Source organism: Triticum urartu, chromosome 2A (assembly GCF_056163025.1).
Source record: "Triticum urartu cultivar PI428250 chromosome 2A, HENAU_Tu73, whole genome shotgun sequence".
Lineage (NCBI taxonomy): Eukaryota > Viridiplantae > Streptophyta > Magnoliopsida > Poales > Poaceae > Triticum > Triticum urartu.
The window spans coordinates 699,859,416-699,871,020 of record NC_141874.1 but is presented as its reverse complement, the minus strand read 5'-3'; the positions used below and the strand labels follow the sequence as shown (position 1 = coordinate 699,871,020).

Below are 11,605 nucleotides of genomic sequence, written 5' to 3'. Positions count from 1 at the left end.
GCAAAAACCCGACAGCGAGAAAATGACATAACTTAATGCCGGAAAAGGCAAGAGTCGAAATACAATTAAGGTAGGTTACATCCGGGGTGTTACAATATAGTAACATTTAAAACCTTAAGGGTGCCAACCAGTGCCTGAACCAGAACTGAAAACCTCTAGTTCAGGAGCCAACCGGCAGCTGTCGTAAAGCATACTCCAAAACTAGCGACATTATATCTTCCAAAATTTTGATTGTACTCTGAAGTTTCAATCATAAAGATTAGACTGAGCATAATAATTAATAATGTTAAATCAGTACTGACATGATAGATATATTTTCTACACACAAAATACATATAATCAAAGCAGTACAGATATACAAATCAAATATCATCAACATGGTTTGACAAAAGTAGGCATCAGTTATCTCAAAAAAATAAAGTAGCCATCAATTATCTAAAAAAAAAGTAGCCACCAATTACAGAAGGTCTACCTACAGAAGAATATGGATACAAGTATACAACAACACTACACTAGCTCCCTCTCTTTCCTGAGATCGATGGCTTGGATACTTCTCATCTTTTACCGTCAGTTTCGCACAAATGCTAGCAGTTGCGGCATCACCATGTTGCAGCTCTCAGACACTTTGCTACTTCCAGTACATTCATCCTGTTTTTCTTCAAGAGCAGCATTATGTCCTATTAAACATGGGCTCATGTACGTAGTCGTCTCCTCCCCTAAGGAAAAACCTAGGGTTCCTTCGCCTCCCGTCATCGCCGTCATCGATATGCCTCGTCTGCGGTGGCCTTAGAGCCATGGTGGCACGGTGAATCCCGGCCCTTGTCAGCGGGAGGGATTAGTTTCTAGATGTTCCTTCGGGTTTTGTTAGAGTTTGTGTCCTACTCAGGAAGACGAGACGGCGATGGCCTCCTGAAGATGGAATAAGGTACTCCTTGCCTAGCCACCATTGATCCCGGTGGCTTATCTAGCATTGCCGGTGGGCGTGTTGAGGTGTGCCTTCGGCGGATCTGTCCTTGGTGGATTTGCTCGGATCTGGTCGTAATACGTCTACGTTCGTGTGCCCACAGGTTGGATCCTTCCGATCTACGCTACTCTTCAACAGCGGCGGTTGTTGTTTTGCTGCACTGGTCCTATAGGGCCTTAGCATGATGACTTCACCATCTACTACAATAAGTTTTGTCCGACTTTGACGAAGGAGCGGCGATGATAGTGGCACGTCTTTGTCTCGTTTAAGTGTTTGTAGGCGTCGCTAGATGATCTACGGATCTGGATGTAATTTTTATTATTTCCGGTGTTCATTGTACTGACATGATTAAATATGAATAGATTGCAATTTTTTTAGAAAAAACATTATGTCCTATGATCATCTTCCAGCGTCACCAGTCTCACTGTGGCAACTGCTCTTAAAGTTATCATATCAAAATACTACTGCCAAGCGTACCAACACTGGGAAACAAGGAGGCCGTGACAATTGTTCATTTTAATTATGCATCTAGCCAAATTACAGAGCTAAAATAAACAGTTTTTTGGTTGATGGTACATCAGTAACTATAGTATTTGTCATCGAATTGCTTCATGCTACTGTGACACTTACCATTTAGGTTAAAGCATCTTCAACAGACGCGCTACATAAGTCGCGCGCTCGAAAAGATGCATGTATAGCGCACGCGGAACAAAAACAGAGATTTAACAGAAGCTGTAAAATAGAGCACGCACAAAAATGAGGATATAAATTTAACGCACGTGGGCTGCAGAGCAGCAAATGTGAGGCGCCGGCTTATGAGTGCGGGCTGCTGCATATGGGGCCGCTGGGTTTTTGTGTGTCTCTTAAACCTCTAGTGCGCAAAATCATTGTTTCAATGTTGTAAAAAATATTAGCGCGCCGCGCGAGTGTTGGAGATGCTCTAAATACTTTAACAGCTAATTATTTGACAGAGCTCAGCGGCTTCAGAGCTAGGGCCTCGGGGCGCCGGTCTCCGGAACAGCGGCAACCGGCATGGCACCGGTGTCGGTGAACCACGGAAGCCGGAGCGCGGCGGCAGCATCCAGCCGCCTGGATGGATTGGACGTGAGGAGCCCCTGGAGGACCTGGAACCCTTCCTTGGACAGCAGCTTCTCGGGGAACAGCTTGCGCAGCCGTTGGTGCGCTCGCCATTGCTGTGCCTGTACCTCGTGTCCCGGCGAACTGAAGGCAGGCCCCGACTCTCTCTCTCTCTCGCCTAGCGTGCCGAGCAGATCGAAGATCTTGTAGAGCAGCTCGTCTATGCCGTCCCCTGGGAACAGCTTGTTCCCGGTGAGGAGCTCCGCCATCACGCAGCCGATGGACCACAGGTCGACGCGCGTGTCGTAGCGGGGATCCTCCAGCAGCATCTCCGGCGCGCTGTACACCCAAGTCCCGGCAGCCCAATACTTCTCGGGGTCCCGCTCGGCCGTGGACATCGCCGCATTAGTAGAAAACAGGGCTTTGATCCAGTCCTGGTTAGCCCATTAGTCTCGGTTCAGTTCAGAACTAGGACCAATGGGGGCATTGGTCTCGATTCGTGAGTTCAGAGGGCCGGCCGGGCCACGTGGTTCATTGGTTCCGGTTCATTTTGACTTTTTGGTCTCGATTGGTGGGATGAACTGGCACCAATGGGCCTCGCTCCTGGCCCACAACCATTGGTCCCGGTTCGTGCCTTAAACCGGGACTAAAGATTAGACCTTTAGTCCCGGTTTGAGGCACGAACCGGGACTAATGGGGTTGAGACCTTTAGTCCCGGTTCGTGCCACGAACCAGTATTAAAGGTCCCATTTTCAAACTCTATCCCCCCCGGATCGCCTTTTTAGTTTTAAAGAAAATAAAAGAAAATGATGGAAATGTCAAAAAAATAAAAAATAAATAAGTTTCCCATGTGATATGTGGTCTAGTTGTTGGAAAAATTTACAAATATGAATTTTGACTTTATTTGCAAAATCTCTCTGAAATTTGTAAAAATGAGCATAACTTTTGCATACTAACTCGGATGAAAAAGTTTTTTATATGAAAATCATCTACTCGAAAAGTTACATCCGAATTTAACCGGGGGAACCCCGTTAAACATTTTCAAAATCCTCAAAAACCTAATAGAAAAAAGTTACGGGGCTTTTAAAATCTAAAATGAAAAAAATCGAAAAAAATTCAAACAGTGGGCAAACTCTGGTCAAACAATGATCAAACTAATTATTCTAAAATATTAGTGTTACTAAATAGTTATTTCAATTTTGGTCAAATCTGGTCAAACTGTGGTCAAACAATGGTCAAACTAATTATTCAAGAAATATTAGTGTTACTAAATAATTATTGTTTTTTAAAACAATAGTTTCAAAATAAAACTATGAAATGTGTCACTTCATGCTCAAGCAAAATTTCTGAAGGTTAATAGGATTGACATCTTAGTATTGTCAGGAAAACAACAAGTGCAGACTTGGAGCGAGGGAGAATAGAACCCGAAAGTTAAGCGTGCTCAGGCTGGAGGAGTCGGAGGATGGGTGACCGTTCGGGAAGTTAGATGATTTGGAATGATGAGGGGTGATTAGAGGATAAATTGAGAAGTGATGAGGGGTGGTGATTACAGACTAAAGGTGGAGCTCCACGTGGCCGCGACCTTTAGTCCCGGTTCTGGATTGAACCGGGACTAAAGGGAGAGGCATTAGTACCGACCCTTTAGTCCCGGTTCCAGAACCGGGACTGAAGGCCCTTTTTCTACTAGTGCCGCCCCGTAGTCTCCGATCTTGACGACGATGCTGCCGCCGTTCTGGACCACGAGGATGTTCTCAGGCTTGATGTCGCGGTGCATGATGCCGTGCGTGTGCATCACCTCCGCGCCGGCTAGCAGCTGCCGCATGATGGAGCGCACGTCCCTCTCCGAAAACAGCCGGCGACCGAAACGGATTCGCTTGCTGAGGACCTGGCGCAGGCTCGGCCCGGCGAATTCCATGACGAGGAAGTAGTCTCTGCGCCCCTTGGCGTCGCGCGGTGTGCGCACGACGCCGCGCAGGGCCATGAGGGAGGGGTGGCCGCCGCATGCCGCCATTATGCAGGCCTCCCGAAGGAGCTCACCGACGATGTGTTTGGAGTCTGACCCGGCTTCGCAGCGGAGAGCCTTCACGGCGACGACGGCCTGGCCGGTGGCGCGGTGCCGCGCCTTGAAGACGTTGCCGAACGTGCCCCTGCCGAGCGTGCACACCTCCTCGTAGCAGCGATAGTTGCCCATGCGCCGCTTCCTCGTCGTCTTCCTCCTCCTTCCCTGGGCGACCTCGTCGATCATGGCCGAAACGGCAGCGACTCGCCTGGCGCTCAGGGCTGCAATACTACCAGGTGCCCCGTGGCCACCGATCATTGCGCAAATGGAGGCGATTCGGGAGGCGACCGTGGTCATGCCCCCGGAGGCTGTCTCGCCGTTCGCCATGTCACTTATTCCCATTGCGCACGCGTGGAACGGTGGAGGGCGTGCACGGTGGTTGTCCGCGCCGTACCTGGGGCCTAATAGGGGATGCCGGCATTATATCGAACATGTTCACGACGATTTCTAGCCGGGTTCGGAAAGCCACCTAGCGTCGGACGTGTTCTGGGTTTGGAAAGCCGCCACACCAGACGGACTCAGTTTGCTAGCCTTGGGTTTGTTTTTTGTAATTTTTTGACATCGGATTGTCTTCTTTTTACAAACTAGCGTGATGGCCCGTTCGGAAGCACGGTACTATTAGAATTGGAAACTTTTGCCCTGTTCGGAGTCCCTCCACTCGACCGCTCCGCTCCGGGAGTAGGCGGAGCCGTGGAGCTATAGTTAAAAAGCATGGAGCTGCAGTCCCTTCACTCCGCAGCTCCTCGTATTTTTAGGAGTTGGTGGGTTGCCGAGCAGTGCCTTTGCCTAGTGTAACATGACCTTTGCCGAGTATTTTTATGTTTTTGCACTTGGCAAACAAATCTTTGTCGAGTGTTCTTTAGCACTAGACAAATATGACCTTTGTCAAGGGGTTTTTTTTCACTCGGCAAATAATTCTTTGCCGTGTTCTTTTTTGCACTCAGCAAACACTTATTTTTGCTTCTTTTCCTTTCATTTCTTATAGTATTTCTTTTCATTTGTATGTTATTTGTTTTGCTTTGTTCTTCTCTACATTAATTTTCTTAGTTTTTTTTCGTTTTTTACTTTCCCCACTTTATTTTCTATATGCATTAATTAGGTGCATTTTTAGTCATTTAGTCAATATATTAAAATTTTGAACTGTAAGTGCATGAAAAAGGAACATAATTTTTTTTTTGTTTTTTACTTTCCCCACTTTATTTTTATATGCATTAATTAGGTGCATTTTTAGTCATTTAGTTAATATAATAAAATTTTGAACTATAAGTGCATGAAAAAGGTACAAAATTAGACTGGAAATATTATTTATGTTCTTTAGTCTATGTTTAGGCCTTGTGAAAAAAGGAATTGCAAACATGTGGGTGCCAAGACTCGACCCTGGACATGGAGTTTATTGGTTTTAATTACAAAAAATGCAATACCAGGTCGATCATGGCCAAAATGGCGGCGACTCGCCTAGCGCTCAAGGCTTCAATATCAGGTGCCCCATGGCCACCAATCATTGCGCATATGCAGGCTATTCGGGGGGCGACAATGATCATGCCCCCAGAGGTTGTCTCGTCGTCCGCCATGTCGCTTATTCCCATTGTGCCGCGTGGAGCAGGGGAGGACGTGCTCAGTGGTATCCGCGCCGTGCCTGGGCACTAGTAGGGGATGCAGGCGTTATATCGATCATGTTCGCGACGATTTCTAGCCGGATTTGGAAAGCCACCTACCGTCAGATGCACCCTAGGTTCGGAAAGTCACCATGCAGTAGGGAAGGGAAATAGGAAAACGACTCCATTTGCTGGCCCAGTTTAGTGCCTGAAAATTCAGTTTGGATCAGTTGATATTTTAGGCCGTTGATTTTTTTACTTCAAGATTCGTGCTCTCTTTTTTTCAGTTGTGACTGTTGTTGTATTTTGAGCCCAAATTTTTTATGGACCACTGTTTTGGGTCAGTCGGTTTCTATTTGGGTTGATGCTCATTTCGTGTTGCCTGTTTATAGGCCTACATGCTTCGTTATATTATATTTGTATGCATTTTTTGCTGGATATTCAATTCGGTGCTCAGGCTCATCTGCATCCGGTGAACAATAAATTCAGAAAAAAATACTAAAAAGGAAGATGTTCCGACGCGTGATGTTCGTGCCAAATTACAGCTTCTTCGGACAGATGAGGAGCATGGAAAAAGAGACAAAATCGCTCAAAACAGTACATGAACAGTATGTTGGAAATATGCCCTAGAGGCAATAATAAAATGATTATTATTATATTTCCTTGTTCATGATAATTGTCTATTGTTCATGCTATAATTGTGTTATCCGAAAATCATAATACATATGTGAATACATAGACCATAACATGTCCCTAGTAAGCCTCTAGTTAACTAGCTCGTTGATCAATAGATAGTCACGGTTTCCTGACTATGGACATTGGATGTCATTGATAACGGAATCACATCATTAGGAGAATGATGTGATGGACAAGACCCAATCCTAAGCATAGCACAAGATCGTTTAGTTCGTTTGCTAGAGTTTTTTCAGTGTCAAGTATCATTTCCTTAGACCATGAGATCGTGTAACTCCCGGATGTCGTAGGAGTGCTTTGGATGTACCAAACGTCACAACGTAACTGGGTGACTATAAAGATATACTACAGGTATCCCCGAAAGTATCTATTGGGTTGACACGGATCGAGACTGGAATTTGTCACTCCGTATGACGGAGAGGTATCTCTGGGCCCACTCGGTAATGCATCATCATAATGAGCTCAATGTGACCAAGTGTTTGGTCACGGGATCATGCATTACGGTACGAGTAAAGTGACTTGCCGGTAACGAGATTGAACAAGGTATTGGGATACCGACGATCGAATCTCGGGCAAGTAACGTTCCGATTAACAAAGGGAATTGTATACGGGATTGATTGAATCCTCGACATCGTGGTTCATACGATGAGATCATCGTGGAACATGTGGGAGCCAACATGGGTATCCAGATCCCGCTGTTGGTTATTGACCGGAGAGTCGTCTCGGTCATGTCTACGTGTCTCCCGAACCCGTAGGGTCTACACACTTAAGGTTCGGTTACGTAGGGTTGTAGAGATATTAGTATGCGGTAACCCAAAAGTTGTTCGGAGTCCCGGATAAGATCCCGGACGTCACGAGGAGTTCCGGAATGGTCCGGAGGTGAAGATTTATATATAGGAAGTCCAGTTTCAGCCATCGAGAAAGTTTCGGGGGTAATCGGTATTGTACCGGGACCACCGGAAGGGTCCCGGGGGTCCACCGGGTGGGGCCACCTATCCCGGAGGGCCCCATGGGCTGAAGTGGGAGGGGAACCAGCCCCTAGTGGGCTGGTGCGCCCCCCATGGGCCTCCCCTGCGCCTAGGGTTGGAAACCCTAGGGATGGGGGGCGCCCCACTTGGCTTGGGGGGCAAGTTCCCCCCCTGGGCCGCCGCCCTCCTTGTAGATCCCATCTCCTAGGGCCGGCACCCCCTAGGGGCCCTATATATAGTGGGGGGAGGGAGGGCAGCCGCACCAAGTCTCTGGCGCCTCCCTCTCCCCACGTAACACCTCTCTCTCTTGTTGGAGCTTGGCGAAGCCCTGCCGAGATCACCGTTGCTTCCACCACCACGCCGTTGTGCTGCTGGATCTCCATCAACCTCTCCTTCCCCTTGCTGGATCAAGAAGGAGGAGACGTCTTCCCAACCGTACGTGTGTTGAACGCAGAGGTGCCGTCCGTTCGGCGCTAGGTCATCGGTGATTTGGATCATGACGAGTACGACTCCATCAACCCCGTTCTCTTGAACGCTTTCGCTCGCGATCTACAAGAGTATGTAGATGCACTCCCCTCTCCCTTGTTGCTAGATGACTCCATAGATTGATCTTGGTGATGCGTAGAAAATTTTAAAATTCTGCTACGTTCCCCAACAGTGGCATCATGAGCTAGTTCTATGCGTAGTTTCTATGCACGAGTAGAACACAAGTTGTTGTGGGCGTTGATTTTGTCAATTTACTTGCCGTTACTAGTTTGTCTTGATTCGGCGGCATCGTGGGATGAAGCGGCCCGGACCGACCTTACACGTACGCTTACTTGAGACTGGTTCCACCGACTGACATGCACTAGTTGCATAAGGTGGCTAGCGGGTGTCTGTCTCTCCCACTTTAGTCGGATCGGATTCGAGAAAAGGGTCCTTATGAAGGGTAAATAGAAATTGGCATATCACGTTGTGGTTTTGGCGTAGGTAAGAAATGTTCTTGCTAGAAACCTATAGCAGCCACGTAAAAACTTGCAACAACAATTAGAGGACGTCTAACTTGTTTTTGCAGCATGTGCCATGTGATGTGATATGGCCAAAAGGATGTGATGAATGATATACGTGATGTATGAGATTGATCATGTTCTTGTAATAGGAATCACGACTTGCATGTCGATGAGTATGACAACCGGCAGGAGCCATAGGAGTTGTCTTAATTTATTTATGACCTGCATGTCAACATAAACGTCATGTAATTACTTTACTTTATTTCTAAACTATTAGCCATAGTAGTAGAAGTAATAGATGACGAGATAACTTCATGAAGACACGATGATGGAGATCATGATGATGGAGATCATGGTGTCATGCCGGTGACGATGATGATCATGGCGCCCCGAAGATGGAGATCAAAAGGAGCAAATGATATTGGCCATATCATGTCACTATTTGATTGCATGTGATGTTTATCATGTTTTTGCTTCTTATTTGCTTAGAACGACGGTAGTAAATAAGATGATCCCTCACAATAATTTCAAGAAAGTTTCCCCCCTAATTGTGCGCCATTGCTAAGGTCCGTTGTTCCGAAGCACCACGTGATGATCGGGTGTGATGGGCTCTAACGTTCGCATACAATGGGTGTAAGCTAGATTTACACATGCAATACACTTAGGTTGACTTGACGAGCCTAGCATGTACAGACATGGCCCCGAAACACGGAAGACCGAAAGGTCGAACATGAGTCGTATAGAAGATACGATCAACATGAAGATGTTCACCAATGATGACTAGTCCGTCTCACGTGATGATCGGACACGGCCTAGTTGAATCGGATCATGTATCACTTAGATGACTAGAGGGATGTCTATCTGAGTGGGAGTTCATTGAATAATTTGATTATATGAACTTAATTATCATGAACTTAGTCTAAAATCTTTGCAATATGTCTTGTAGATCAAATGGCCCACGCTAATGTTGCCCTCAACTTCAACGCGTTCCTAGAGAAAACCAAGCTGAAAGACGATGGCAGCAACTACACGGACTGGGTCCGTAACCTGAGGATTATCCTCATAGCTGCCAGGAAAGCATATGTCCTTGATGCACCGCTAGGTGAAGCACCTGTTTTCCCTGCAGAACAAGACGTTATGAACGCTTGGCAGACACATAGTGATGATTACTCCCTGGTTCAATGCGGCATGCTTTACAGCTTAGAACCGGGGCTCCAAAAGCGTTTTGAGCAACACGGAGCATATGAGATGTTCCAAGAGCTGAAAATGGTTTTCCAAGCTCACGCCCGGGTCGATAGATATGAAGTCTCCGACAAGTTATACAGTTGTAAGATGGAGGAGAACAGTTCTGTCAGCGAGCACATACTCAAAATGTCTGGGCTGCATAACCGCTTGTCTCAGCTAGGAGTTAATCTCCCAGATGATGCGGTCGTTGACAGAATCCTTCAGTCGCTCCCACCTAGCTACAAGAGCTTTGTGATGAACTTCAATATGCAGGGGATGGAAAAGACCATTCCCGAGGTATATTCAATGCTGAAATCAGCGGAGGTGGAAATCAAAAAGGAACATCAAGTGTTGATGGTGAATAAAACCACTAAGTTCAAGAAAGGCAAGGGTAAAAAGAACTTCAAGAAGGACGGCAAGGGAGTTGCCGCGCCCGGTAAGCAAGCTGCCAGGAAGAAGTCAAAGAATGGACCTAAGCCTGAGACTGAGTGCTTTTATTGCAAGGGAAACGGTCACTGGAAGCGGAATTGCCCCAAGTACTTAGTGGAAAAGAAGGCCGGCAATACCAAAGGTATATGTGATATACATGTTATTGATGTGTACCTTACCAGTGCTCGTAGTAGCTCCTGGGTATTTGATACCGGTGCAGTTGCCCATATTTGTAACTCAAAACAGGAACTGCGGAATAAACGGAGACTGGCGAAGGACGAGGTGACGATGCGCGTCGGGAATGGTTCCAAGGTCGATGTGATCGTCGTCGGCACGCTACCTCTGCATTTACCTACGGGATTAGTTTTAAACCTCAATAATTGTTATTTAGTACCAGCTTTGAGCATGAACATTGTATCTGGATCTCGTTTAATGCGAGATGGCTACTCATTTAAATCTGAGAATAATGGTTGTTCTATTTATATGAGAGACATGTTTTATGGTCATGCCCCGCTGGTCAATGGTTTATTCTTACTTAATCTCGAACATGATGTTACACACATTCATAGTGTGAATGCCAAATGATGTAAGGTTGATAATGATAGTCCCACATACTTGTGCCACTGCCGCCTTGGTCACATTGGTGTCAAACGCATGAAGAAAATCCATGCAGATGGACTTTTGGAGTCTCTTGATTATGAATCATTTGACACGTGTGAACCATGCCTCATGGGTAAAATGACCAAGACTCCATTCTCCGGAACAATGGAGCAAGCAACCAACTTATTGGAAATCATACATACTGATGTGTGCGGTCCAATGAGCGTTGAGGCTCGCGGTGGCTATCGTTATGTCCTCACCCTCACTGATGACTTAAGTAGATATGGGTATGTCTACTTAATGAAACACAAGTCTGAGACCTTTGAAAAGTTCAAGGAATTTCAGAGTGAGGTTGAGAATCAATGTGACAGGAAAATCAAGTTCTTACGATCAGATCGTGGGGGAGAAAATTTGAGTCACGAATTTGGCACGCACTTAAGGAAATGTGGAATAGTTTCACAACTCACGCCGCCTGGAACACCACAGCGTAATGGTGTGTCCGAACGTCGTAATCGCACCCTATTGGATATGGTACGATCTATGATGTCTCTTACCGATCTACCGCTATCTTTTTGGGGTTATGCTATAGAGACTACCGCATTCACTTTAAATAGGGCTCCGTCGAAATCCGTTGAGACGACACCATATGAATTGTGGTTTGGCAAGAAACCTAAGCTGTCGTTTCTGAAAGTTTGGGGATGCGATGCTTATGTCAAGAAACTTCAACCTGAAAAGCTCGAACCCAAATCGGAAAAATGCATCTTCATAGGATACCCTAAAGAAACTATTGGGTATACCTTCTATCTTAGATTCGAAGGCAAGACATTTGTTGCCAAGAATGGATCCTTTCTAGAGAAAGAGTTTCTCTCGAAAAAGTAAGTGGGAGGAAAGTAGAACTTGATGAAGTATTGCTTCTTGAACCGGAGAGTGGCGCAGCTCAAGAAATTGTTCGTGAGGTGTCTGCACCGACTAGGGAGGAAGTTAATGATGATGATCATGAAACTTCA

At 46.2% G+C, this 11,605-nt stretch overlaps 1 protein-coding gene across 1 annotated transcript; it reads right to left on the bottom strand.

Annotated features, from left to right (window-relative positions):
• Window positions 1–1,953: 1,953 nt before the first annotated feature.
• On the bottom strand, window positions 1,954–4,462 carry LOC147986898 (putative cyclin-dependent kinase F-2). Its single transcript, XM_087542193.1, has 2 exons — window positions 3,708–4,462; window positions 1,954–2,409 (listed from the first exon to the last, which is right to left on the bottom strand). Exons 1-2 carry the CDS (start codon window positions 4,440–4,442, stop codon window positions 1,954–1,956), a joined length of 1,191 nt encoding a protein of 396 aa, XP_087398319.1. The 5' UTR covers window positions 4,443–4,462.
• Between the last annotated feature and the right edge of the window lie 7,143 nt (window positions 4,463–11,605).

Coding starts and splice junctions, on each gene's coding strand:
- LOC147986898 (XM_087542193.1), bottom strand. CDS start 4,442: ATGGGAATAAGTGACATGGCGAACGGCGAGACAGCCTCCGGGGGCATG. Junction 2,410..3,707: donor TAGTAGAAAAAGGGCCTTCA/GTCCCGGTTCTG, acceptor GACCCCGAGAAG/TATTGGGCTGCCGGGACTTG.